The 23,351-nt window shown below is 43.5% G+C and overlaps 1 protein-coding gene across 1 annotated transcript; it reads left to right on the forward strand.

Annotated features, from left to right (window-relative positions):
- Nucleotides 1–10,366: 10,366 nt before the first annotated feature.
- On the forward strand, nt 10,367–21,962 carry LOC308037088 (transmembrane 4 L6 family member 1-like; the record flags this gene model as incomplete). Its single annotated transcript, XM_080338592.1, has 4 exons — nt 10,367–10,537; nt 14,037–14,102; nt 20,855–21,000; nt 21,761–21,962. The coding sequence occupies 4 exons, from the start codon at nt 10,367–10,369 to the stop codon at nt 21,960–21,962; spliced, it is 585 nt and encodes a 194-aa protein (XP_080194718.1).
- Nucleotides 21,963–23,351: the final 1,389 nt, after the last annotated feature.

The following is a 23,351-nucleotide window of genomic DNA, read 5'->3' on the forward strand; positions in this document are numbered from 1 at the left end:
GAAAGGGCTGGCACTGGCTCAGCAGAGGGGGTGGAAAACACGACCAAGGCCAGTGGTGTAGCGGGGCTGGGGTGCTCTGAGGTGAGATGCACCATTCTGATCCATCTCACCTTTCCTTCAGAGTGTGAAGGGACGTGGAGGCACATCCTGGGCCAGGGAGTACGTGGCTGGCCCAGCAGTCTGGTATCTGCATCCTTCACCTCCTTCAGAGATAGTTTCAGCCCATCTGTGGAAAGAGGTTGTAGCTGGATCCACAATGTCTTTGGTGAGCCTTCCTCTGCTCTGTGAATCCAGGTGGTTTTCTTGTTTACTTTTTCCCAAATAAAAGCATCCCATTCATTTAATCTCAGCTGGTGAACAGGCTTGGGCAACATCAGCTGCATTTTTTGTGAGCTTATGATGAGATGAGGTTGCCTGATGCAAGCTGTTATTATATAAAATTATTAAATTACTCTTAAAAGAATCTCAGCCTCTTTCAAAAAGCAATTCTTGTGAGGAAAAGGCAGCGATGTTTCTGGCAGGTCATAGGGAAGCGCATCCTTATCTCATCATAACCATACGCAATACTACAAATGTCATAAGGGTATCAAAAATAAGTTCAAAAAGCTGAACAACTATCTTCCATGCACTGCTTCAGGTTTCCAGGTCTGTGTTTCATCCTTGGGCTCTCACCAAGCTCCCTCTGATGGCCACAGACATCGTGGCTCATTGCGTCCCTGTGCCGCTGATGGGGCAAGACCCAGTCACAAAGCCCCAGCCTTGCACAGGGCGAGATTGCCCAATGGAGGAGGCACTCCAGGTTTTTCATTTCTTTAATGTGTGTGGGTTCATCTCTCACTAACTCTTTTATGATCCTGTCTCCACCCATTATCTTCCCTTTTAACACTTCCGCAGGTTCTTGTCTTTCTCCCCCATCCTCTGGAGACCTGCCGTCATCGCAGTCAATGCACGTCGTGCTCTTAGCTCAGTTTAGGCCCACACCCTAATGTAAAGAAGAGATTACACCACCGAGGAATGACGGCAACATATGCCAGACAGTTTGTTCATCTTTTTAAGTCCAGCTTTTTGATATCTTCTTCATGCCAGCTGTGGGGGAGCTGTGGACTCGAGCCAGCTCTGCTACCGGGACCAGCGACCAAAGCCCGTGGCAGCACAGTGGCACTGCTGCCAGCATGACTGTGGCACTCAGCAAAGAGCTGTGCAGCTGTCCCTGAGTCACCCCAGTGCTGTGCTTTTGTCCCTATATATCACAGTCCTTGACAGAGCCACACCTCTACAGGGCAGCTGAGGCTGGAAGGGACCTCTGGAGATCATCTGGTCCAATCCCCCTGCTCCAGCAAGGCCACCTGGAGAAGTCTGCCCAGGACCACACCCAGATGACTTTTGAATATATCCAAGGATGGAGATGATATATCTCCAAGGACAGAGATATGTGGGTAAGCAGAGACAGGTCACGTTTTCAGAAAGGACTATTACTTATGTCTCCTTTTGGTACGTAATTTTAGACAACAAAAAAATGCCGGTAATCCACCTTCCTCAGCATCCCCTCACTCTCAAAAAAGCCCTGAAACTGCCTTCCAGTGGACATAGGGGCAGAAAAGTATAGTTTGAAAATGGAGATTGCTTATTTTCTGGCAAAATTTTGTAATGCAATTGTCTGTGCAAACAGACAACCACTTTCAGAAACCCAGACAGTTCTAAGAAATGTCCAAAGGCACTTCACTCTTTGGGAACTATTACCCTAATTGCATCAGGCCCTTCTGCGACATAAGATATGTGGACATTTAAATTACTGTTCTGCCCCAAAGTGAACCCAAACTAACTACTTCAGCATCAGCGAGAGGATGGATTGTGCTTTCTTCAATGAGCCAGCACCAGCTGGAAAAACAGACAGACCTCAGGATCCCAAGACCAGCTGTATTTCCAAAGGCTTATGCATTTTTTTTCACACATATATCAGTTTCTCCAACACAGGCAAAGTAAGTAGCAAGTACTTTTACCAGCAAGCAGTAATTCTGGCTACAAGCCTGGCCCCACATACATGTTTGAAACATTACAGCTATGCCAATGCAACTAGTATTGATTTTCTTTTTCTTTCTTTTTTTTGGCACAAAACCAGATGGGGGTGGTTAATGACAGGACAGTCCCCGTTGCAGTAACAAGATACTTAATGATCGCTCCTAACCTCTCGGCTGTTGCCCTCCTCTTTCATTCTGGTCAGAGTTGGTGCTCCAGGTACCTCATCCTCACATGGGAGTTTTTAATCTCTCCCAGGTTACCCAGCCAAGCCACGAGTCTTTCAATCTGACCAGAGATACCACCCTGGACTGCAGAAACCTGCCCTCCTGACAGTGCCAAATATCTCTAAAAAATGCAATGAGCGGTTTTTTGACAAAACCCACATTTCTTCACTATCTTCCCAACATTTAGTCTTCATTACTGAAGGCTTCCTGGAAGAGACAGGGCAGTTCAGGGCAAGTTAGAAAGGGAGGAGAAGGATCACCAAAAGAAGCAACATTTATTCCATTTGGTCAGGTAAACAGGAGCATTTTCCAGTGGGTACTGCTTTAAGTTCCTAATTCACCTGCACCCTGAGCACACACTTGGATCAACCCAGTGACAAAACACAGGGATGAGAAATACCTTTGAGCCAAAACCAGAAAGAAGTTTTGCATGAAACCAGCAAAATGAAAGCACAAACCTCTAATTATTTTAATATTGGATAGTGACAGTGTTCTTCTGCACTAGGAGCACAAACAACCACTGGCCACAGGTCATGGTTCATTGCCATTTTAGAAAACAGTGGGGCTGACACAGTGCTGTCCCTGGACAAAACACTCACATAATTAAATAAACTGAGCTTTGCGATAAGTCAGATGAACACACATGCACACAAGCAAGCAGTGGGTAATACTTCGCTGGACGGGCAGAGCTTGTTGGGTGTTGTTTTGGCGTGGTTCCCTCTCATCCCAGAAGGTACTTCTGCAAAGCTTTGGCTGTGCAAACATGTGGTGTGCCCCAGGCTCACAGTGTCACTGACAACCATGGGGTTTATTCCTAAAGGACTACCTCTTTCCAGTGGCACTAGTGTCCCCAGAGTCAATGATGTGTGAACCATCATCAGAGGGGGAAAATTGCTCAGCAGACTCTAGATGCCATCTCAGAGAGCCTAAGTATGTAGAAGAGGGAGTTGTGCATATAAAGGATAAAAGGAAAAAGAAAGAAGGGAACCAAGTATCAGGGGGGAAGGAAAACAAAACAAAACCAAACCAAACCAAAACAACAACAAGCAAACAAACAAAAAAAAACCCCACACCACAGGTAAAATAGAAGATAAGATCCATCTGTGTGGTATTTAAGCTGTTGTCCCTGTGAAGCACACATCCAGAACAAGCTGTGTGTTAGGACCACGTGTGCGTGATGGTATCGTACAGTAAATATACTTCCAAAGATTGTGGAGAGCCTATTTCAAACTTGGTCCAGAACAACTTCCATTTCAGCTCTTCAGGCTCATATATATTCTTAATATAAGCACCGTAAGCTGTACCACTCAGTTGTTTGATGTTATTTACTGTGGTTACCTCTGATCTGATAAAAGACTTGAGCCTTTTTGCACTTAGCTGCCCCTCATCTTGCTCGGTGCTCTTGTCATGCAATCAAGTCTTTATTAGCTGGGTTTATGTGGGTCTGGGATACTCTGGATAAATGAAAACCTGAATAACACTGTCCCTGCCATTTCACCTTGCTGTTTCTACCTTAACAGGGCATCCACATGCTCCTGGATACAGGCAGACATGTTAACTTGGATATCTGCTGCAAGAGCAGAGAGAGCCAGCTTGGGGTCTGGGGCAGGTTATGACAAACCTTTTCAGAACCAGCTCAGCTCAGAAAAAGCCTCTTAAGAGCAGCTTGCTTCCTGATTCTGCTTTGGTAAAACCAGCTTCCCCTTCTCTCACTTGAAGAAAACATTAATAAGTGTCACAGAAAACAGCAGCAAGGGATAATTTATGTCATAGTGCCGAAGTGGAAAAAAATTAAATTGAGTGGAGTATCACTGTGTACCTGGAATAAAGGTTTGACTTTAGAGGAACCACTTAAGATTTGTACTAGAATAAACAACAGCAGAGCTGCCTGGTTCTTTCTTACACAAGGTATCAGCAGCAAAAAGGGCATTTTCTCATTAGCACACCACAGTTGCATTCTAAATGGATAGATCTATTAATAGAGTAAGTGGTCAGTCAGATATGCCCTTCAAAAACCTGCACGGGGCTGTAATTCTTCAGTTTCTAGCTCATGCATTGCACCACACAGGGAAATTGTAGGGCTGGAATGGTTTTCACTTCTAGCATGGTGAACAGGATTTTCCCCATATTTACGTTTTTTCTCTCTGCACCCGTGCTACTACACGTAGCTGGAAAATTAATAAAGAGTTTATAGCTAAAAGGATAGAAACAAAATGAGGACCAGAGCTGATGTACAGCAAGCCAATATAATCAGGGGGCATTGATCAGTGGAACACAAAATGCTTTCATTGCCTTCAAAGTCAATATTGCAGTGGGAAAAATAGATGTACACAATTGTATACACTCATCTTAGCCACTAAATGCTTCACAGACAAAGCTCAGTTTTTCTAAGTGTTCTAGAGCTTGTTTTTTTAATTTCTTTAGGATCTGTCTAGCACTGCAGAAAAACAGGTAGGAGTCAGGCTCTCTGCTGTTAATAGGGACTTTTCTTTTGTTGTTCTTTTTGAAATTCTTTCTGTACTCCACAATGAGCAGTGTTCAGTTCAGATCTCATCAAAGACTGAATATAGATCCTCCTCAGTAATGAGCAAATCCAAAGATATTCCTGAAGCAGTATGAGGACTGTGTTTAATACAGCTTACTGGTATCTTTATTTTTCTGTAATAGTTAGAAGCCCTAATGTTTGGTTAAGTCCCTTGGTACAAAGAGTTGCACAAACACAAATGAAAACACTGAACTGGTTCCAAACAATTTGAAATCTATGTAGTAGAACAAAAGACAACGGATTGCTGTGGGCAAATGGAAAAGCACAAAGCTAATAAAATATCAGTTCTGCTCATTGTGTACTTGTTTGAAAACTATTAAGCATTCAGTGGAGAACTAGATTTGAATTATATTTGAAATTAAGAGACACAATTAAGTCTGAGTATCAAGTCTAGACACTAATGATAAGTAACAGATGAAGTATGGTAGGATGGGATAGGCTTTGGGAGGTGAAGAGAGGAAACTTAAAAAGCTACTAAAGGAATGCGTGGTGCTGGGACACAGTACAGATAAAAAACTATAGAGGTGAGCCTTGCACATCAACCCAAAGGGCTACGAGCTGGGCAAAATCAGGGAAAACCAGAACCAAAATCAAGGATGCGAGGCCCAAATGAGAGTGTTAGCTATGTGAGAATGGGAAAGGTGGTACCTGCAAATATTATAGAGTAAGAGTCTATAAAAAATACAAGCAACTGAATATGAGATTTAGGTGGAGGGTTCATCTTAAGTTCCATGAAGTTTCCTTATTTGCTTCTTAACTCTCTACTTAAGCTGGCAGGTCCCTCCAGGTGCCCCAATTGTCAGTGCTGGTGTTGTTCAAGTTGTTCTAAATTTAATTATTTAAATGCTTTAAATGCTATTAGACCTTGTGCCTTTGCCCTGTCTGAAGATTGTCTGAGACATATTTTCTTCCTTTTCCTTAGGGTTTCAGCACCACCACATAAAACATGGGAAATGCTGTTGCCACTGATGTCAGCTGAAGTTTGGGGCACTGGGTTCAGTGGGTTCCACTCAGTTTCCAGTCTTTTTGCCACTTCCACCGTAATGAAGTTTATTTGCCTGAGATCATTCCATGGACTTTCTTAAGATTTTCGTTAGCTGTGAATCACTGATGAAGACAACCTTCCCTGCATTCTCCAACACTGATGGTATTAACCACACAACCTGGGGACTGAAGTCTCAGGCGTTGCCTCTGTGCTTTTGCATCCACTCTGCCACGCTGGTAGTCTTCATGGATGGGATTCATATGACCACAGATGTCAACATTTAGCCTGAAAAAGTGTTGATATTCTTTCACCATTAATGATTTATTGTAACCCTCAGTAATTCCTAAGATAGATATGGTGGTTTTTTTCCTTAAAAGCGTCTGTTTCTCTCACTAGGAATAAAGGTAATCTAGGGTAACATCTACTTCATGGACATCTGAAGTCATGTGAGATGAATTCCACCCTACACAACCAATTTTTCATTGTAAGAAGTTTTCTCCAACAATGAGAATGAAGATGAGAGACAGCAAGGCAGAGAGCTGAACACTTTGCAACTTTGCTTTCATTCACATGCCCCTTTCATTGATGTTTTTGTGATCAAGTCACTCACCTGGATGTTGAGAACAAGGCAATGGCAGGTGCCTGCCAGAGGGGACATGTTTTCAGTTGAAGAGAGAACTGAGCATATTCCTAACTTGATTGAGGCCAAACCTAACCTACTGAGTAACATATACAATGATATGGTTTAGTGTTTGGACATATTTTAAGAGTTATTACTATATTTTCTGCAAAAGAAAATGGCTACACCCCTCTTTCTTCAGTATGAGTCTTTTCCCTGTTGAATTTTAACATTTCTTCATACCCTTTGCTGTGTTTTTAATTTCTTGGACCATTCTTAGTATTTCTTTTTACCTTTCTCTTCTCCTTTGCCAAAGTGAGTCTTCAGTTTCCCTTCCATATTCCCACTCTCTCGTCCTTGGAACTGTGCTTTTCTTTCCTTGTTTCTTCACTTGGTCACACATCTACCCTTTCTCCAGCCTTTCTGCCCTTCTCCCTTATTTTTCCCCTGCCTTATTAAGAATTCTCTTCCCTTCCCATCTCCACTCTCCTCACCCAGCTGTCCCAGCAGAACACTTCACAGCAAAGCCAGTGTCAAATTTTGTGCAGAAGATGACTCCACACCAATGGCCGTACTTTGCTGTGCCGCCGCTTCATGTTTCAATCACATTTTTCTGCTATGCATCCATTGCTCCTCTTCATGTGCCTGCACTCCTGCCATCCCTACCTCTCCTCTTCTGACAAACTGCACATGGTTGACATGGTTGCAACAGTAGAAAGGTCTCCGCTGCTCAGATCTGCGTGTCCCAGGGGGGACAAGGCATTGACCACTGGAACACTGCCCTAAAATAATCAATAATATTGGGTAGCAGGCCAACCTCACACTGGCCAACCAGAGACAACTCAGGGTATTTCCTCATTCTCTGGAGAGAAACAGCTATTTGATTAACAGAGGCCATTGCCCAAAATCATTGCTGTGCCTCTGTTGGACCACCACGCTCCAGGGGAGAGGAGCTGGAGAGCCCAAAGCCAGCTGTGGGAAACTCTGGAGCCTGGAGGCCATCTTAGCCCTGTGTAGAAGGTAAGCAAAGATATTTACCTGCTTCCCTCAGCATAAATAAGCGACATTTTATAAAACCCTACTTAAAAATGAGAAACTTGCTCTGGCTACCTTGCTTAACAAAGCTGTAGAAAGTGCTTTTGTTTGCTCAATAAATAAAGCATTTTGAGTGCTTCTGGCAACCCAGAGTGTTTTCCTAAGCCGTAATAACATGGTTAGATCCTCTGATGTACACAGGTAGCAAAACATCATTGATGTTGGTGGTAGAAGCTCTTGCAAGGTCTGGTGATTAATGTTTAGGTAAGTTCTCTTTGCAGTATGAAGTGGTATTGAGATAGGTCAGAGAGAATGGTCTCTAAACCCCCGTTCTTCCAGCCAAATCAGCATCATGTTCCTTTGCACTGGGCAAGAATTGGGCCCTCTAGCTATGTGCAAAAGATGCAGAAGAGCACTTAAAACTCACCTACAAGACTTAGCTTTTATAGGAGGCCAGGCTGTGCCTGTGCTTGTTTGCTTCTTTCTGGGAGGAGGAGAAGTAGGTGAGTTTGGACAGATGAATGGAAAAGCAGAAGTTAGAACGAGATGTGAAAGCAGATAGGCAAAAGTCAATGTAAAAAAAAAAAACCAGCATGCATCAGGCATTTAAGAGAAAGATGGGTGAAATATCCAATATTCTTTACACTTCCCTCCACTCTCTTCCTGCTTCATCTTTCATTGTTGGTCTGCTTAGATTCTTCTCTCTTTGAGCTGTGGCTTTTTTCACAGGCTTGCAAAATTTCCTGCCCAGTTTTGAGCACTATATAAACAATAGGCAATGGCCATTAACCAAGAAACATCTTTGTTAAAAATGTTTCCTTCTGTAATAGTTTAATGGCAGTTAATTTGTTTTAAGGCTGGATTAAAAGGCACAACATGATTGTAAAGTGCTCAGAAGATAAAGCGTATAAGCACTCTAATTAAACTTGCAGCAGCAGAGAATGCAAATTTTTTGCTATGGAAATGCAAACTCAGAAGTTGTCTCTGGCAGCCCCAGCTACTTCACAGCAATATACAGCACCCCATAAAGTCTTTCTGTTTTCCCTCTCAGTTACAGAGGTCTGAGGATATTGGTCTCTCTTTGTGCTCTACTTCACCTCTTTCATGTCTTTGTTCTGTCAATGAAGCCAATTTCAGCCTGTCTCTGGCTTTCTCAAAGTCATATTTGTACTGTCTTTCACTTGGGCTTTTTTGCTTGGGAACCCAACTTTGGTTGATTTCTGCACTCTTATCCCGCTTAATACCTTCTCATCACCAACTTCTGTCACAAAACTTTCAAGATTAGCCAACACACATGACTAAATTGATGGACATTTCACTGCTTACTGCCTTGGCTATTACAAAAACTATTTGCATGTAACACTTGTATGCATGCATGTGTGCGTGTGTGCATGTGTAACACTGGTGTGTATACTGAAATTGTGTGTATGGAGATTATTTTCCTTTTCTTACATTTTATAACTTGCTCATGGTAGACCAAACCCATCTTTGTCACGAACTGTCAGCTTTCTCTGAGGACAGAAACCCACAGATTGACACTTTATATTTTTATGCATTTGAAAGGCTTGAGCTGGAGCGAAGCTATGATAAAACATCATGAAGAAGTTGTGACCAGTTCATGCCATGAAGTTAATGGTAGTGTGAAAGTTCAATCATCTTAGTTAAAATAGTCTGAAATCGACAGCCTGATGTGGAGAAATATTTGTGGATCCACTTTGATATTGATCAGTCTTTTCATCTCTAGATCACAACATGGGGGCATTATGAGCTGGGGTTGCTCACTTTGGTGAACGTAGATCTAACAGCAGCCTACGTCAATTTGTAAGGAAGTAACAGAGGTGATGAAGTGATGAGAGAGGATATAATGAGGCGCAACGGCCACGTTTACAGCTTGGGAGATTCAGGTTGAACACGAGGAAAGATCTTTGCACCGTGAGGTTGAAGCAGCCCTCCAAGAGGTCACCCACAGAGATGGTGGTAGCTTTATCCTTGTGGGTTTTCAAGGCGCAGCTGTGCAAAGCCATGGCTGACACAGCGACCTGGTGTTGGTGGTAGTCCTGCTTTCAACAGGAGGTTAGACTGGAGACCTACAGAGATGCCTGTTGACTCTTTGATTTTAAAAGAAGAACCTGACCACTGTGAAATACTAACCTGCTCTTTTACACATTATGGCAGATCTCTGAACATGATTTTGTGGCCTGCCCTTAGCAAGTAGCCATAGAGTTGGACATGCTTCCAGTTTTTCAGATACTGGGGCCAAACAGCCCCAAAATCCACAGTCTTATCTACTCTTATTTGCATAATAAGTACACCACAGAAAACAGTAACAAAATATACTCCAGTTCTTTCTGAGAGTATGTTTTTGACTGAAATAGAGAAAATGAAGCTGGTAGGGGCCCTGGTGAGGTTCCCCAATCTGCCCCAGCACCAAGGCACAGTTGAGTGTTTCTGTGGCATTCCTGGCAGTCATCTCCTCTTCTAGACCTGCAGGACATCTCAAATCTGCTTCCCAATACAGTGGTCCCAGACAACACAGTGCATCCACCTTCCGTTCCATCCCAGGCCTCAGCCCCACCATGAAGTTCAGCAGCCAGGGCATCTATTTGTGCAGCTCTGGTTGTGTTACTTATGTTCCAAATGGACATACAACTGTCCATCAACAACTAAAAATAAACTCTCATTTAATACCAACATATGATAAGTCCTGGCAATTTTAAATAAGTTCAGGTAAACAATCCAGTTTTTAATAATTCAATTTTAAATAAAGTCTCTGAAGGGAATAGGCTCTGTAGAATAGGATTATCTATGAAAGTCTTAACTAGAACATTTCTTGCTTCAAAACTGATTCTTTCATTAAATAAGAAAACTGTTAAAATCCTGTGCTCCCTGTGCAGCAGTAACCCAAACCTCCCTGTGTCTTTCCTCAGCAGAGAGCTACCATGTGCACAGGCAAGTGTTCGAAGTGCATTGGGATCACCCTCTTCCCACTGGCAGCATGTGCCATAGTCTCCAACATCCTCCTGTACTTCCCTAATGGACGAGTTCTGCAGCTCAGCGAGATAACTGATCTGGTCTGGTTTTTCCATGGCATTCTGGGAGCTGGGATACTGGTAAGAGAGAAATGTTCCTCCATTTCTTATGGGTTTTTTTTAATTTGTTTTGTTTTAAACTCAGGGCTAAGAAAACCTCTGTTAACAACAACAACAAAAAGTCCTAGAAATGTCTTTTGCATAAACATATGAGCAGCTTAACTGGGAAGCTGGGGTTCAGGACTAAGGAAGTACATTCAAGACTGAAAAAGTCCCTGATCCCAGGAATACAAGGTATTCCTGAAATAAAAGTCAGGACTCCAAGTGATGAGGAAGCAACAGAACTGGCTTTTCACTGTGGAGAAGGATGACATGGCTGTTCGCATCTCCATGAGTCAAAGTGAAGCTGAGGTCCTCAGTTCAGCTGGAGGTGGTGAGTTTTCACTATTGGCTGCACTCCCTTGTTACTCCTCTGGCTGGTTTTATTCTCACATAGTTCACAAAAATCATTAAGGGAGAAACTGAAACATTTTTCAGTAGGTGGTCGTTAGAGACCCAGCCAACACTCAGTGAATGTGGAGCTGCAATGGCTTAAATCCCAAATGACCCTTGTGTTCCCACACACCCACCTACCTCCTCTTGGACTTGGTCTGGTCTGTATGAGACTATGTCTAAGTTGTATGACCACTTCTCCACTCCACCATTCAGGAAAAATTATTTTATGTGAATATCCATAACTAGAAGGGAACTTGTTTGGGAATACTGATCTTCCCAGTTTATTAGAAAGCAGTCTCCCTTTACGTTCTTCCAATTATCCATGTAAGTGCAGATAAAAGCCAACATGCTTATGATAAGTACTGGCTGCTATGCAGCCTTTGCTGATGGTAAACTGGCACAGAGCTGACTACCTGCGCATCAAAAAATGAATGTTTAAGAATAATTAACTTAGAAAAAAAAAGAAACTCATTCAGAGTCAGGCTATGATGCAGCTACCACTTAAGTCTATGGAAAAGCTACAATTGTTGTGGTTCAGATTCATATTTCCCAAAGCAGAAATGTAGTATAAGATCATACAGTAAATTGTTCTTCACCAGCAGCTTGCCTGCTTCTTCTTCCAGCTACCACTTGGGCCTATTACTCATTCTGAGCTTGGACGTAAGCATGGGTTTGTGGAAGGAAGCCTAAAGAAAAAAGTGGAACTGCATGAGAGACCTGTGGAAAATTTGTATCATTGCAAGCCCAGGAGTCATTGGCGTTCCATGAAAGGAAAGGCAGATGTTAGGCATGAGAGCGTCACAGGCTCATTGAAAGTGTGCCTTCTTTTAAGGCTTCCTCAGAGGCTTGCCTGTGGCCAGCACTACATACATCAAAAATGAGAACAGTAAGTGAGCAGGGAGCAAAAATTTGCATTGACCTTTAAAATGCAGCAGTAGGAGTAATTATTGATCCACAAACAATGCTATTGAGTGCTCCTGTTTTCCAGAAAACAGCATGACAAATGCCCACAGGTGCAGAGAAGGGAAAAACCAGCATTATCATCAGCTCTATTTTCCAGGTGCTGGAAGCATGGGAAAATGAAGACTGGCTTCTGGGCCTCCTAGGGAGCTAAGCAAGAGGCAAGAGTGCCCTGTGGCTGGAGCCTGGGCCGCAACCTGACTCCACAGTGAGGACAGACAGGGCTGCACAGCGTAACCCTGTGCATCCAGGTTGCCCTGAACGGGACCCAGGGCTGAGGAGACAGTTATGCCAACAGGTTGTCTGATCTTGGTGAATCCCCCTGTAAGCAGGACACGGCCTCCTGAGCCAGGACTGTGAGGGCAACTTCAAACAGCCTTGCCTGGCTCTGTGAGCTGGAGAACCTGTCTCCACCTGCGAGCTTCATGCAGGGACTGATAGATACATCACCAGTGCTGAGCAGCCAGCCCCACCTTTTCCTCCTCCCCTACTTCTCCCATGGCATTTTATATGACATCGAAACCTCTCTGCTTCCTTATTTCAAAAGCTCAGGGAATAAAGAGAGGACGGCTGTCTCCATGTGTCATACTAATGTCTTTCCTGATGGAAAGCCTTTGTGCAACCCTGGAAAACACCTGACGGAGCTGTGGCTCACTCATAGACCTCATTCTACTGACAACAGTCAAAACTAGCAAATTTTTATTTCCATATCAAAAGGCAGGTGTTTATAATTAGGCAATGCAAAAAAAAAAGAAAGCTGCCAAGCAAACTCTTCATCCCGAACTAGGCTAAAAAAGGACACAAAAGTGCTCGCAGCTTAGATGGGAAACCTCCAAAGAGGAAAGACAGCCCTGGAGGAAAGGGTGTATTGGTTTGATGCACAGAGCTATTAGCTCTCCTTCTGAGTGCCAGACCATGACACACAGGGACCGAGGCTACCTTAGGGACCACCTGTGATTATTTAAGAGATGACTTATTTCCGGGAAGAGGAACATCTCTTTAACCTTAACGCTCTACACCTGCAGGCCTCCATAGCTGTGGTGCAGCACCCACTGCAGGTGCTGGAGGCTGCCCCTGGGGTGTGCATTAAAGGCAATGAAGAGCTAATCCATTGCAAAATATTTAGCAGCCTGCAAACCTAATCAGGTTTCATAACACTGTCCTTCACAGTTTAACAGGAATATTCACACTACACACATAAATTCACTGGGCTTCATTCATCATGGACCTTCTGCTCTTCCTGTCCTATATGGGGCTTCTCTCCAAAACATAGTCAAACCATTTTATGGCTTTTTTTTGTTTGTTTGGGGTGGGTGTGTGTCTCCTTCTTTCAATAACTTTACAGGGACCATTTCCAACTTTATCAAATGCTTCTTTTCTTGCGTTGCTCTGTGAGATGCCTACACAAGCAGTCATGGACAGAGGCCAGGAAGCAGGAGAGCTCTGGCTGCATAGCTGCACCCACAGAAACTTTCTTGCCCTCTAGCTACCAACCTAAATGCAGCTTTTCCTATCTCCCAAGTGCCTCTGTAAGGCGGCATTATATCCTGAGACACAGATGGTTGCTGACTCCATTGTATCAGTCCAGCTCCACCTGGTAATTACTCTGAGAAAGCTGAACTGAACTGGGAATTCCCTGTTGAGTGAAGTCGATTTTGTAGGTTTCCAAGAAGCTTATAACAAGGAACCAAAGTCAAGTGTGTTTCAGGAAGTTTAAGACTGATTTCCCAATTATAATCCAGAGCAGGATGCCTAGAAGATTAAAACTGACATAATTCTTACTCCAGTAAGAATTCCTACTCATCTTTTCTGAGTAGAAATTCCATTTTCTCCAAACCAACATTTTTGTTCCTGGAAAAAGACAACAAAGCCCTGCTGAAAAGAAGCAGTATAGCTTCAGCAGACAGCATTACTGTACCAGAAACCTGTCAGCCAGCTCTAGCTGTAATCCCACGCTTTTCCTGAGTTACTCTTCAGCAAACACCAACATCTCAGCAGGTGTAACTCACAGAGAAGAAGCAGGTGGTGGTTTGTATTTCAGGAACATGATGCCCCAGCTTCTAGACTTTAAAAACCATCCCAGCAGAAGTACTGCACACCAATTCAGCTTGTGCTTTTCTCACAGGTTCTTTTGCCGGCATTCATGATGCTGGGAGCAGGTGGAGCAGGATGTTGCGCTAACAGATGTGGGGTAAGTGGATATTTATGTGTTGAAATGGCACTACAGGGTTTGTGCAATAGCTCTTAAATGGCTGCTCAGCAGCTGGAAACATACAGTGACAAACCATCACACCACCATCAATAGCCGTGTCAGGGAAATGCAGAAGAAGAGCTTGATCTACAGCGTCCCTGGGCTGGGGCTGAGAGCTCAGTTAGCCAACAAGAATGTTATGATATTTCAGGCACTGATATGAGGGAAATCGTACTCACCCAGGGAAAGTGCTGAAGCACTTAGCTGCGTCATAAAATCATAGTACAGTTTGGGCTGGAAAGGACCTTCAAAGCTCATCCAGTCCAATCCCCTGCCATGAGCAGGGACATCTTCACCCAGATCAGGTTGCTCAGAGCCCTGTCCAGCCTGGCCTGGGATGTCTCCAGGGATGAGGCATTTACCACCTTGCTGGGCAACCTGGGTCAGTGTTTCACTACCTTGATTGTAAAAAATTTCTTCCTCATGTCTGGCCTGAATTTCCCCTCTTTCAGTTTAAAACCATTACCACTTATGCTATTGTAATAGGCCCTGCTAAAAATTCTGTCCCCATCTTTATTATAGGCCCCTTTCAAGTACTGGAAAGGCCATAATAAGGTCTCCCCAGAGCCTTCTCTTCTCCAGGCTGAACAAGCCCAGCTCTCTCAGCCTGTCTTCCCAGCAGAGCTGTTCCAGCCTCTGATCATTTCTGTGGCTCCTCTGGCCCCTCTCCAACAGGTCCATGTCTTTCCTGCACTGAGGGCTCCAGAGCTGGACACAGGACTCCAGGTGGGGTCTCACCAGAGCGGAGCAGAGGGGCAGAATCACCTCCCTCCACCTGCTGGCCATGCTCCTTCTGATGCAGCCCAAGATACAATTGGCCTTCTGGGCTGCAAGTGCACATTGCCGGCTCATGTCCAGTCTTTCATCCACCAGTACCCCCAAGTCCTTCTCCACAGGGCTGCTCTCAACCCCTTCATCCCCCAGCCTGTATTGATACAAGGGGTTGCCCTGACCCTGACCAAGGTGCAAGACCTTGTACTTGGCCTTGTTCAACCTCATGAGGTTCACATGGGTCCACTTCTTGAGCTTGTCCAGGTCCCTCTGGATGGCGTCCTGTCCTTCAGGCATGTAAACTGCCCCACTCAGCTTGGCATCATCTGCAAACTTGCTGAAGCTGCACTCAATCTCACTGTCTATATCATTGATGAAGATATTAAACAGTACTGGTTCCAGCATGGACCCCTGAGGAACACCACTTATTACCAGTGTCCATCCAGACATTGTGTCATTGACCACCACTCTCTGGGTGTGACCATCCAGCCAATTCCTCATCCATCGAACAGTCCACCCATCAAATCCATACCTTTCCAATCTAGAGCGAAGGATGTTGTAGGAGACCCTGTCAAAGGCCTTATAGAAGTCCAGGCAGATGACACCCGTAGCCCTTCCTTTGCCCACTGATGTATTTAATCCATCATAGAAGGCCACTATGTTGGTCAGCCAGGACTTGCCTGTGGTGAAGCCGTGGTAAAGCCATGTTGAAGACAGAGCGGGAACAAAACTACTTTACTTCAACCCACATAAAGTAAATAATGGCTCCAGCTTCCTCCTGTTCGAAACGATGCTAAAGATTGAAATGGTTGCCTGTTACTCCTTCTTTCACCTGGTCCTGTTTCCTCCATACCCTCCCACAGCATTTTGCTTTTCTACAGGTTCATTCCTGCTTACTTCTCTAGGGGCAGAGACATCCCCTTCTTTGCAGGCCTATGTTGAAAGCCTGAGCTTCTGTGTCTGGCACTGAGGAGCCAGCTCTGCTTCCCGGAGGCTGTTCTCCATGGAAGGCTTTGACCCATAGCATGCATTTGTCCAAGGGCTATGCCCGTGAGAGGTGCAAATGCAATTTGGACTCTCTGTCATCCAGAGAAAGGCCAGTGAGTCTTTTTCCTATGATAAATAAGAATATTATAAAGCAGCATGCTATATCCTTATAGCAGCCTTCCAGTACCTAAAGGGGACCTACAAGAAAGCTAGAGAGAGACTTTTTACCAAGTCATGTAGTGGTAGGACAAGAGGTAACAGCTTTAAACTGAAAGAAGGTATATTTAGATTAGATACAAGGAAGAAATTCTTCACCACAAGGGTGGTGAGGCACTGGAACAGGCTGCCCAGAGAAGCTGTGGGTACCCCATCCCTGGGAGTGTTCAAGGCCAGGCTGGATGGAGCTTTGAGCAATCAGGTCTAGTGGAAGGTGTTCCTGCCCATGGCAGGCAGATTGTAACTAGGCGATCTTTAAGGTCCCTTCCAACCCAAATGACTCTACATTTCTGTTAGTCCTCAAACACTGGGCACAGATTTCTATGTAGCTACCATTATTAGCAAGAATAAACTGACCTAGGAATGTTTTTTCAACCCTCATCCTTCCCATTAGCATCCTGGAACAAGATATTCTATACAATAAAGCATGTCTTTTTTGTACTCCTGAATTAATATTTAGTTTGTTCCATAAGAAGATCTGAACCTCTTCAAGATGTTTTACTTAATTCATTATTCATAATACCAAAATAACATTCTTCATTAGGATGTCAGCAATTACCTCCCAACATCCCACATCATTACATTGATTTTGCCAGATGTCACATGCATAGCAGGGAGGATTTACTGGCAATGGCCAAGTGGGCCAGTTGCAGAGGTGGGATGTGAGCCTGGGCACCCTGAACCAACTGCCTGAGCCATTTGCTTCTCCTGATTTTGAATGATGTAGAAAGCAGCAGTGAAAAACATCGATACTGTGGGTGCTCCCACAACCTGCTGAACGTGGTCAGTCATGAGAGGAAATCCAGCTGAACTGGGCTCAGTTTACACAATGGCTCAGATGTCCCTTCTCTGTTCTTCTTTGGCTGTGTTCAGTGCTTTACAACAGCCCATATCCGCAGAGCCCCCATGCTCCTCTGCTCCCCTCCACCGCCCTCTTGCTGTCTGAGCCATTCCCAGCAGCAGCACAGGGATGCCAGGAATCCTGTCCGCATCTTCTCAGCACTGACCTATGAGCTGTTCCTCCTCTTCCTTACTTGCTGTTAGAGAGGATTACAATATTGTTGAGAAAGAAGTTTGACTATGTGCTATGGTATCCATATAGAGTTAGCTGATGGCCAGTTGATGAAGCTACTCAAAGCAAACTAGAGAATAGGCTCAGTGAGGACTTTTATCTTTGAAAATGTTGTCTTCTGGGACTGTGTAATTTACCCACATCTTTGAGGTGGAAAGGGGTGAAGCTCTACAAGTCAGCCTATGGTTTAAACAGAACGTGGCTCAAAGCAGAGATGAGATGGGGACATGAGCAAAGAGTGGCTTTGAATGGCATTAAAATTTATTTCCCCTGCACAGTTCCTGGGGAAGAGTGTTTTCCAAGCATGCAAAAAGAAGTGAGTATTGCAGGGAGATCTGAAGGCCAGTAATATGCTTCTTCAGGAGGAGAAACCTCCAGGAAACTTTACTTTGGGGATAGCAGAAGGAAATGCACAGACACGCACACAGGGCTGCTCAGACACCCCGACCTATGGGCTGTCTACCCGAGGTGGGGTATGGTGTGAATCATCAGGTGCTCAAGAGCAGAAGAGCCCTTGGACCGGTCAAACATGCATGATGGCAGCAACTGCCCAAGGTGCCAGAGCTCCTTGTGAGGTGGGTCTGGGTGAACCTGATATGGGGTCCCCAGCTCTTGGTGACTTGTCCACTGACTTCTACCTACTGTCAGGGAAAGAGCCCACCCTGGAGCTACTCAGGAATCTTTGTAATCCAAAGGATTGGCCACCTTTCTGTTTGGGGGACCTCAGGTATACAATGATAATTTACACTGAATATTAATCATTGCTTTTCATAGGAGAAATAAAAGGCTAAAGAGTTAATATTGATCAGAATTCAGTCAGAACATAACCATTTTCCTCAGGGTAGGGACACTATCCTATTATATTTTGTGCAATCCCTGGTTTAATAGTTTCAGGCTTCATCAAAGTATTTTACACTGCTGAAGTATCAACAATAGTAATAACAACAATTATATTTTGCATTGTTTTTATTCACCTTTTTGAGTTCTCCAGTTCATAGTGATTAAACAATGCATTGAGTAAGGTTTTTTCCATTAATCCATTTTAAATTGTTGCCTGCAAACCTACCTAGATTGCTTCTTGTCTTTGCATTGTGGAGTAATGATTTTGGAAAGCAACAAACTTAGAAAGCTTTCATGACTTGCAGCTTAGTGTGTACACGTGTGAAAACATCCACTGCACCGGTGCAATAAGGCAAAAAGGGCCCCCAAATACAGCTTCTGTCATTGCATTGGCAAACGTACTGCCCTATTTTTCTCTAAGCCTTCCTTAAGAATAGTCATAGCAGCTTTCCAGACAAACAAACCTAGATAAGCAAAGATAGCTGGATAATCAAACAGAACATTAATCCACAAAAACAACAACAAAGTAAAACAAAGCAAAACAAAAAAATGCCACCTCCAGAGAAAGAAACAGAGAAGAAAGAAATGTGCATGAAACAAGAACCAGGGCAATAAAGAGCAGCACAAGCTGGGACAAGAGGAACTTGGTAACTTCACCAAAGCACCTGATGCAAATGCTCAAAGGATGAAAGATGAAAGTCTTCATCAGCTCAGCAGAGACAGACAATTGTGTGAAGGATAAAGCAGGGAAAAAAATAAAATAAAATCTGCAAAAATGGTCAGTAAAACCTTTGCAAGAGGTAAGATGCCACTGTCCGTCTAGAAAATGCCCAGGAGAGCCAGTCTAACACCTGCAGCAACTTCGACTCGCCTTGCAGCAACAAGTAGTCTTTGTCTCTATAACCATGTGCACAGTAAATGAAATATGTGAGCTGAAGCTAGCCATACAGCCAGCAGATTTCAAATAAGAAATCATGTGTCGAAGAATAGCCATCAAAGATAGAAGTGACGAGTGCTGCTAGTACTCACCACTATCATAAAACATAGAAGTAACAAAAGATCATTTGACTTTTTCTATCATAATTGTCTTTGGGATTCCCCATACTGTTATATTGTGCTAAAACTAATGAGTAGCACAATTAAGATCCTTCAACCATGATGCAGAATGCACAGTTGAAGTAAATGAGAAAATAGTTTGGGAGACGTGGCTCTGCGTAGGCAGGAGTTTCAGACAGAGCATCAGTCACTCACCTTTGTGCCAAGGCTTGGCTGGTGATCTTATTGTGAGAGATAGTGCATCAGCTACAAAGCAGCACTTCTTTGGTTCAAGACAATGTGCTAAATCACCTACATTTTGCTGACTATGAAGCTCTGCTAAGAGGCAACTCAGCCAAAATGCAGATAAAGAAAAAAAAGAGTGTCCAGCTTTGTGAAACAAAACAAGAACAGTTATTGATCAGTGATGATGAAATAAATCTCATGGGAAATACCAGCAACTTCTAACTCAAGGACTGCTTTAGAGGCAAAAGGACACACAAAATAATTCCGTTCACACACTGGCAGCCTGTGAGGCTGTACTGAAGGCAGTAATATCATCAGCTGGCAAGTTGGAAACTGCATTCATCAGCTTGAAAATGTTTAGATAGTGAATAGTTTTCAAGAGTATATCACAAATCTGCAACATGGATGGTGGATATTTCTATTTGTCTCTGTAGTACAGAGCTCTTTGGAAAAACTGGCATCAGGAGAAGGTTTCTACCTTCCTTGTGGGCTGTTAGACTTCACTGGTATTTGCTGGCAACAGGGAAACTCAACGCCTGAGGTATTTGGCTTCAAACCCAAGTCATGGATGGGGATATTTCCCAAGAGCTTCCTCAGCCAAGCCTCTGCCCCGACTCCCAGGTAGTCTTGCTGCCTTGGCCCTGGTCCAGGCCTTTCCCTGGCTCTGCCTGTCTGCTCCACAGTTTATTCAGTCTTCTTCTTGGCAGAGTTGTGAACAACCTCAAGCAGTGACTCTTGGAAGCTTGTCCTAGATACACCACCAGTAGCAGCCACCTGAGATTCTCGTTTCCATATACAAACAGCAACCACGTACATCACATCCATCAATAGAAAACTACCCTGAAACAGAGTAAAGGTGACATTTCTGTGGGAGTGGCCGATGTAAAACGTACAGGTGTATTACATATAAATTGAAGTCACTGCTGGTTCATCGCCACATGCAACACCATTAGATTTCTCAACACAAGCAGTGGTAACCACATGTCATGTTGTTGCAAAATGAAGGAAAGGAGAAATAAGAAAGGCTCTTTTGTATTCCTCATCAATCAGCAAAAACAACTAATGCATATTCTGTTGCTTTCATACCTGGTTCAATAGTTGCTTGCTGGTTTCTGCTGGTACAAGGGCTGAGAATAGTGCACTTGGCAAAGAGTTGGGAATGCCAAGGCACATAATGTGGACCACATCAAGCCAGCACTGGTTTCATATTAGCTTTTTGAAAGAAGATGCACCAGATTATTTATAAATGATGGGTCAAGTATAAAACTCTGCATAATTAAAGCTCTGGGCTTACCCACTTTTAAGAGTAAAACAAAAACAGTTTGAAATCTTTTAACATCTAGGATAGTTGCAGTAGTCAGAAAAAAAGTGAACTATTTTTTATTCCACAAATATCATACTATTATTATGAGTTCCAGCATACAGTAGGAAACAGGTAAAGACCATTTCCTTCCCATTTGATGTAATCTTTCCACGCTACTCAGTGCCTCCGTGCACATGATGGTGAAGGTCTTCTGCCTTTCAGATGCTGCTGTCGGTGGTCCTGGCTGTGCTGGGATTTGCAGGAGGAGCATACTGCGCAGTCATCTCCTCGCTGGGGCTGATTGGGGGTCCTCTGTGTGACACAGGTGATGGGGAATACCTCTACCCTTTCAGGAATGACACTTTGGAGTGAGTATGACTTATAAGCTTCTACATATTTTCTTTCATTCTCCTCCCTCACGTTTTCATAGCAGATCTGAATTTTTCCAAAGTGAACCAATGGTCCACCCAGTCCACACCTAAATTCACATTCCTCTGAGTAACGTGTTCCAGCTGGTCATCTCTTTGACCAAGGATCACCTTTGGTAAAAACTGCTTGAGTTTCTTCTGTTGTGCTTGTCAGCAACCCCTTGTGCAAGTTGCACCACATATTCAAAAGGCTGCAGAGCTGTGACTCCCACCACAGTCAACAGGAAGTGTTTGATAACTGTGCCACATTAATCTGTTAAATCATCATTCATTGAGTCTACTCTAGCTGCTTCCGAAAGGCAAAGCAAAAATCTTCTCTGGATCTTCAAAGTTAATCTTGCAACCACACTCTTCGAGCCACAGCTAGAGACAATGAATGGACTGGACTGAAAAACCACAGCAGGAATGGAGAATGTGGAGACACATTTTTAAACCATTAAGGACCTTTCTCTTTAGTTATTAGCACTGCCATAAATTAAAAGAGAGATTCTTGTGCATGCAACAAAGCAAAGATGTGGCTCTCAATTCTAGTCATTAATTGCACCTCTGCAAGGAGAATCCTGAAGAGAATCACCAGCTTTTACAATTATAGTAGAATCTGAGACTCACATGGTGCAAATAAGTTCAGAAAATGTAACACAGAAAGCATTATCAAATCTTTATTTTCCAATAATTTGCCAATTATTTTTCTTTATCACAGAGACAATTATTTGTTCAACCAGACAACATGGAGCATTTGCAAAGAACCTGAAAACATCATCCTTTGGAATATTGTCCTTTTCTCTATTCTCCTGGCCATCGGTGTGATTGAAGCTATTCTTTGTTTTATTCAAATCATCAATGGACTTACTGGCTTCATATGCGGCACATGTATGAGGAAAAGAAAGGTTGGTATGCAGTAAAAGATATCAGAGTGCTTTACTTTCTTACCACTTTTAGTTTTAAACTCTGGTAATCATACATGATCAGAGAGATCTGCACAGCCTCTGAATGAGCTCCTCTGGGGAGCTGAGGCAGTGCAGATGCATTTACACACCGTCTCTCTCTCTGTCACTTTGTAGTCAGGGGTAACTCCATCCTCAGATATTTCAAAACAGTGGAGCAGTGTGATGTTTTGACACACTCAGTTGCATGATTGTGTTCCTATTCAAGAAGCCTTTTTGATAAAATGTAATGACACATCAGCATCTGCAAGTGAAAGAGAAGTAGAGGTATTTTTGATTGGTCAACAGTAGGAAAAAAGTCATTTTACAAAACGAAAGAAAGACTCTTTCAGATTTCACTTCTCACCACTGCTTCCTTTTTATTGTTTGTTTTCATTGTACGAGATGCTTGCAGTAAGTCTGATATCCCTTTGGAATATTAATCATCTTTCATTCATTGCCTTTCAGACAAATATTTCCGGAATGTGAATGACCTACAGGGGATGCCAATACAAGCCCTGAGCTACCAGTTCACATACCATAAGGATAGTGCACTATGCTGTATTTATGGGGGGATGACAAAGAAAACCCAAAATGTTTAGGAGTTTCATGTGGCAAAATGAATTTTTTTATAAAGAAGTCAGAGTGGAAAAGGGCTAGAGGATTTAGATCTCAGACTGCAGATTTTCATCTCTCTAAATATTCCTGCTAAATCTCTGGTACTGGCAAAACCACTAATCTGTCTCGTCCTGACTGCCATACTTGTGCATAAATCATAAGGGTCCCCAGATAAAAGCTCACTGCTTTCCCTCTTGTGTACATGAGAAACTGAACCACTGTTAATGTATACATTTATCAGCTGATGAAGCAGGTGCTCTGGCTTGATGTAAATAATCTCCCATCCCCTCCAAATCCTGCCTTGAGCTCACCTGTCCCTTCCTACTAACTTCCCAACTGGGCACTTCCAGATTTAAATGAGGATGCACAGAGAATATATCAAGCGGCATTGGTGACACCACAGAGGCAACTGAAGTACATGGTTTTCAGCCTCCCTTGGCAAACCCAGAGCCAGATCCCCCTGTGCTTCTTTGGTAGCTTGCTGTCATGTTTGATAAAGTCCAGTGCATTTCTAAATCACTTTCTCAGAAGTATCTCAGAGACATGCTAGCCCTGGAAGGCCATTTCGGTCAATACAAATGGTAGGGTTTGGGGCAAGAATATAGCAGTGTCCATTTTAACAAAAAGGAGGAAAAACTCAGCACCGATTTTGCCCTTCGTGAGACTGCATAGGTGTCTTACTAATTTCTGTAGGGCTGTTCTAGAGTAAATCACATGGACAAAGCAATTAACTGGTAAAGATAAACATTA

This window comes from Nesoenas mayeri (genome assembly GCF_963082525.1).
Source record: "Nesoenas mayeri genome assembly, chromosome: 1".
In the NCBI taxonomy this organism is placed as follows: Eukaryota; Metazoa; Chordata; class Aves; order Columbiformes; family Columbidae; genus Nesoenas; species Nesoenas mayeri.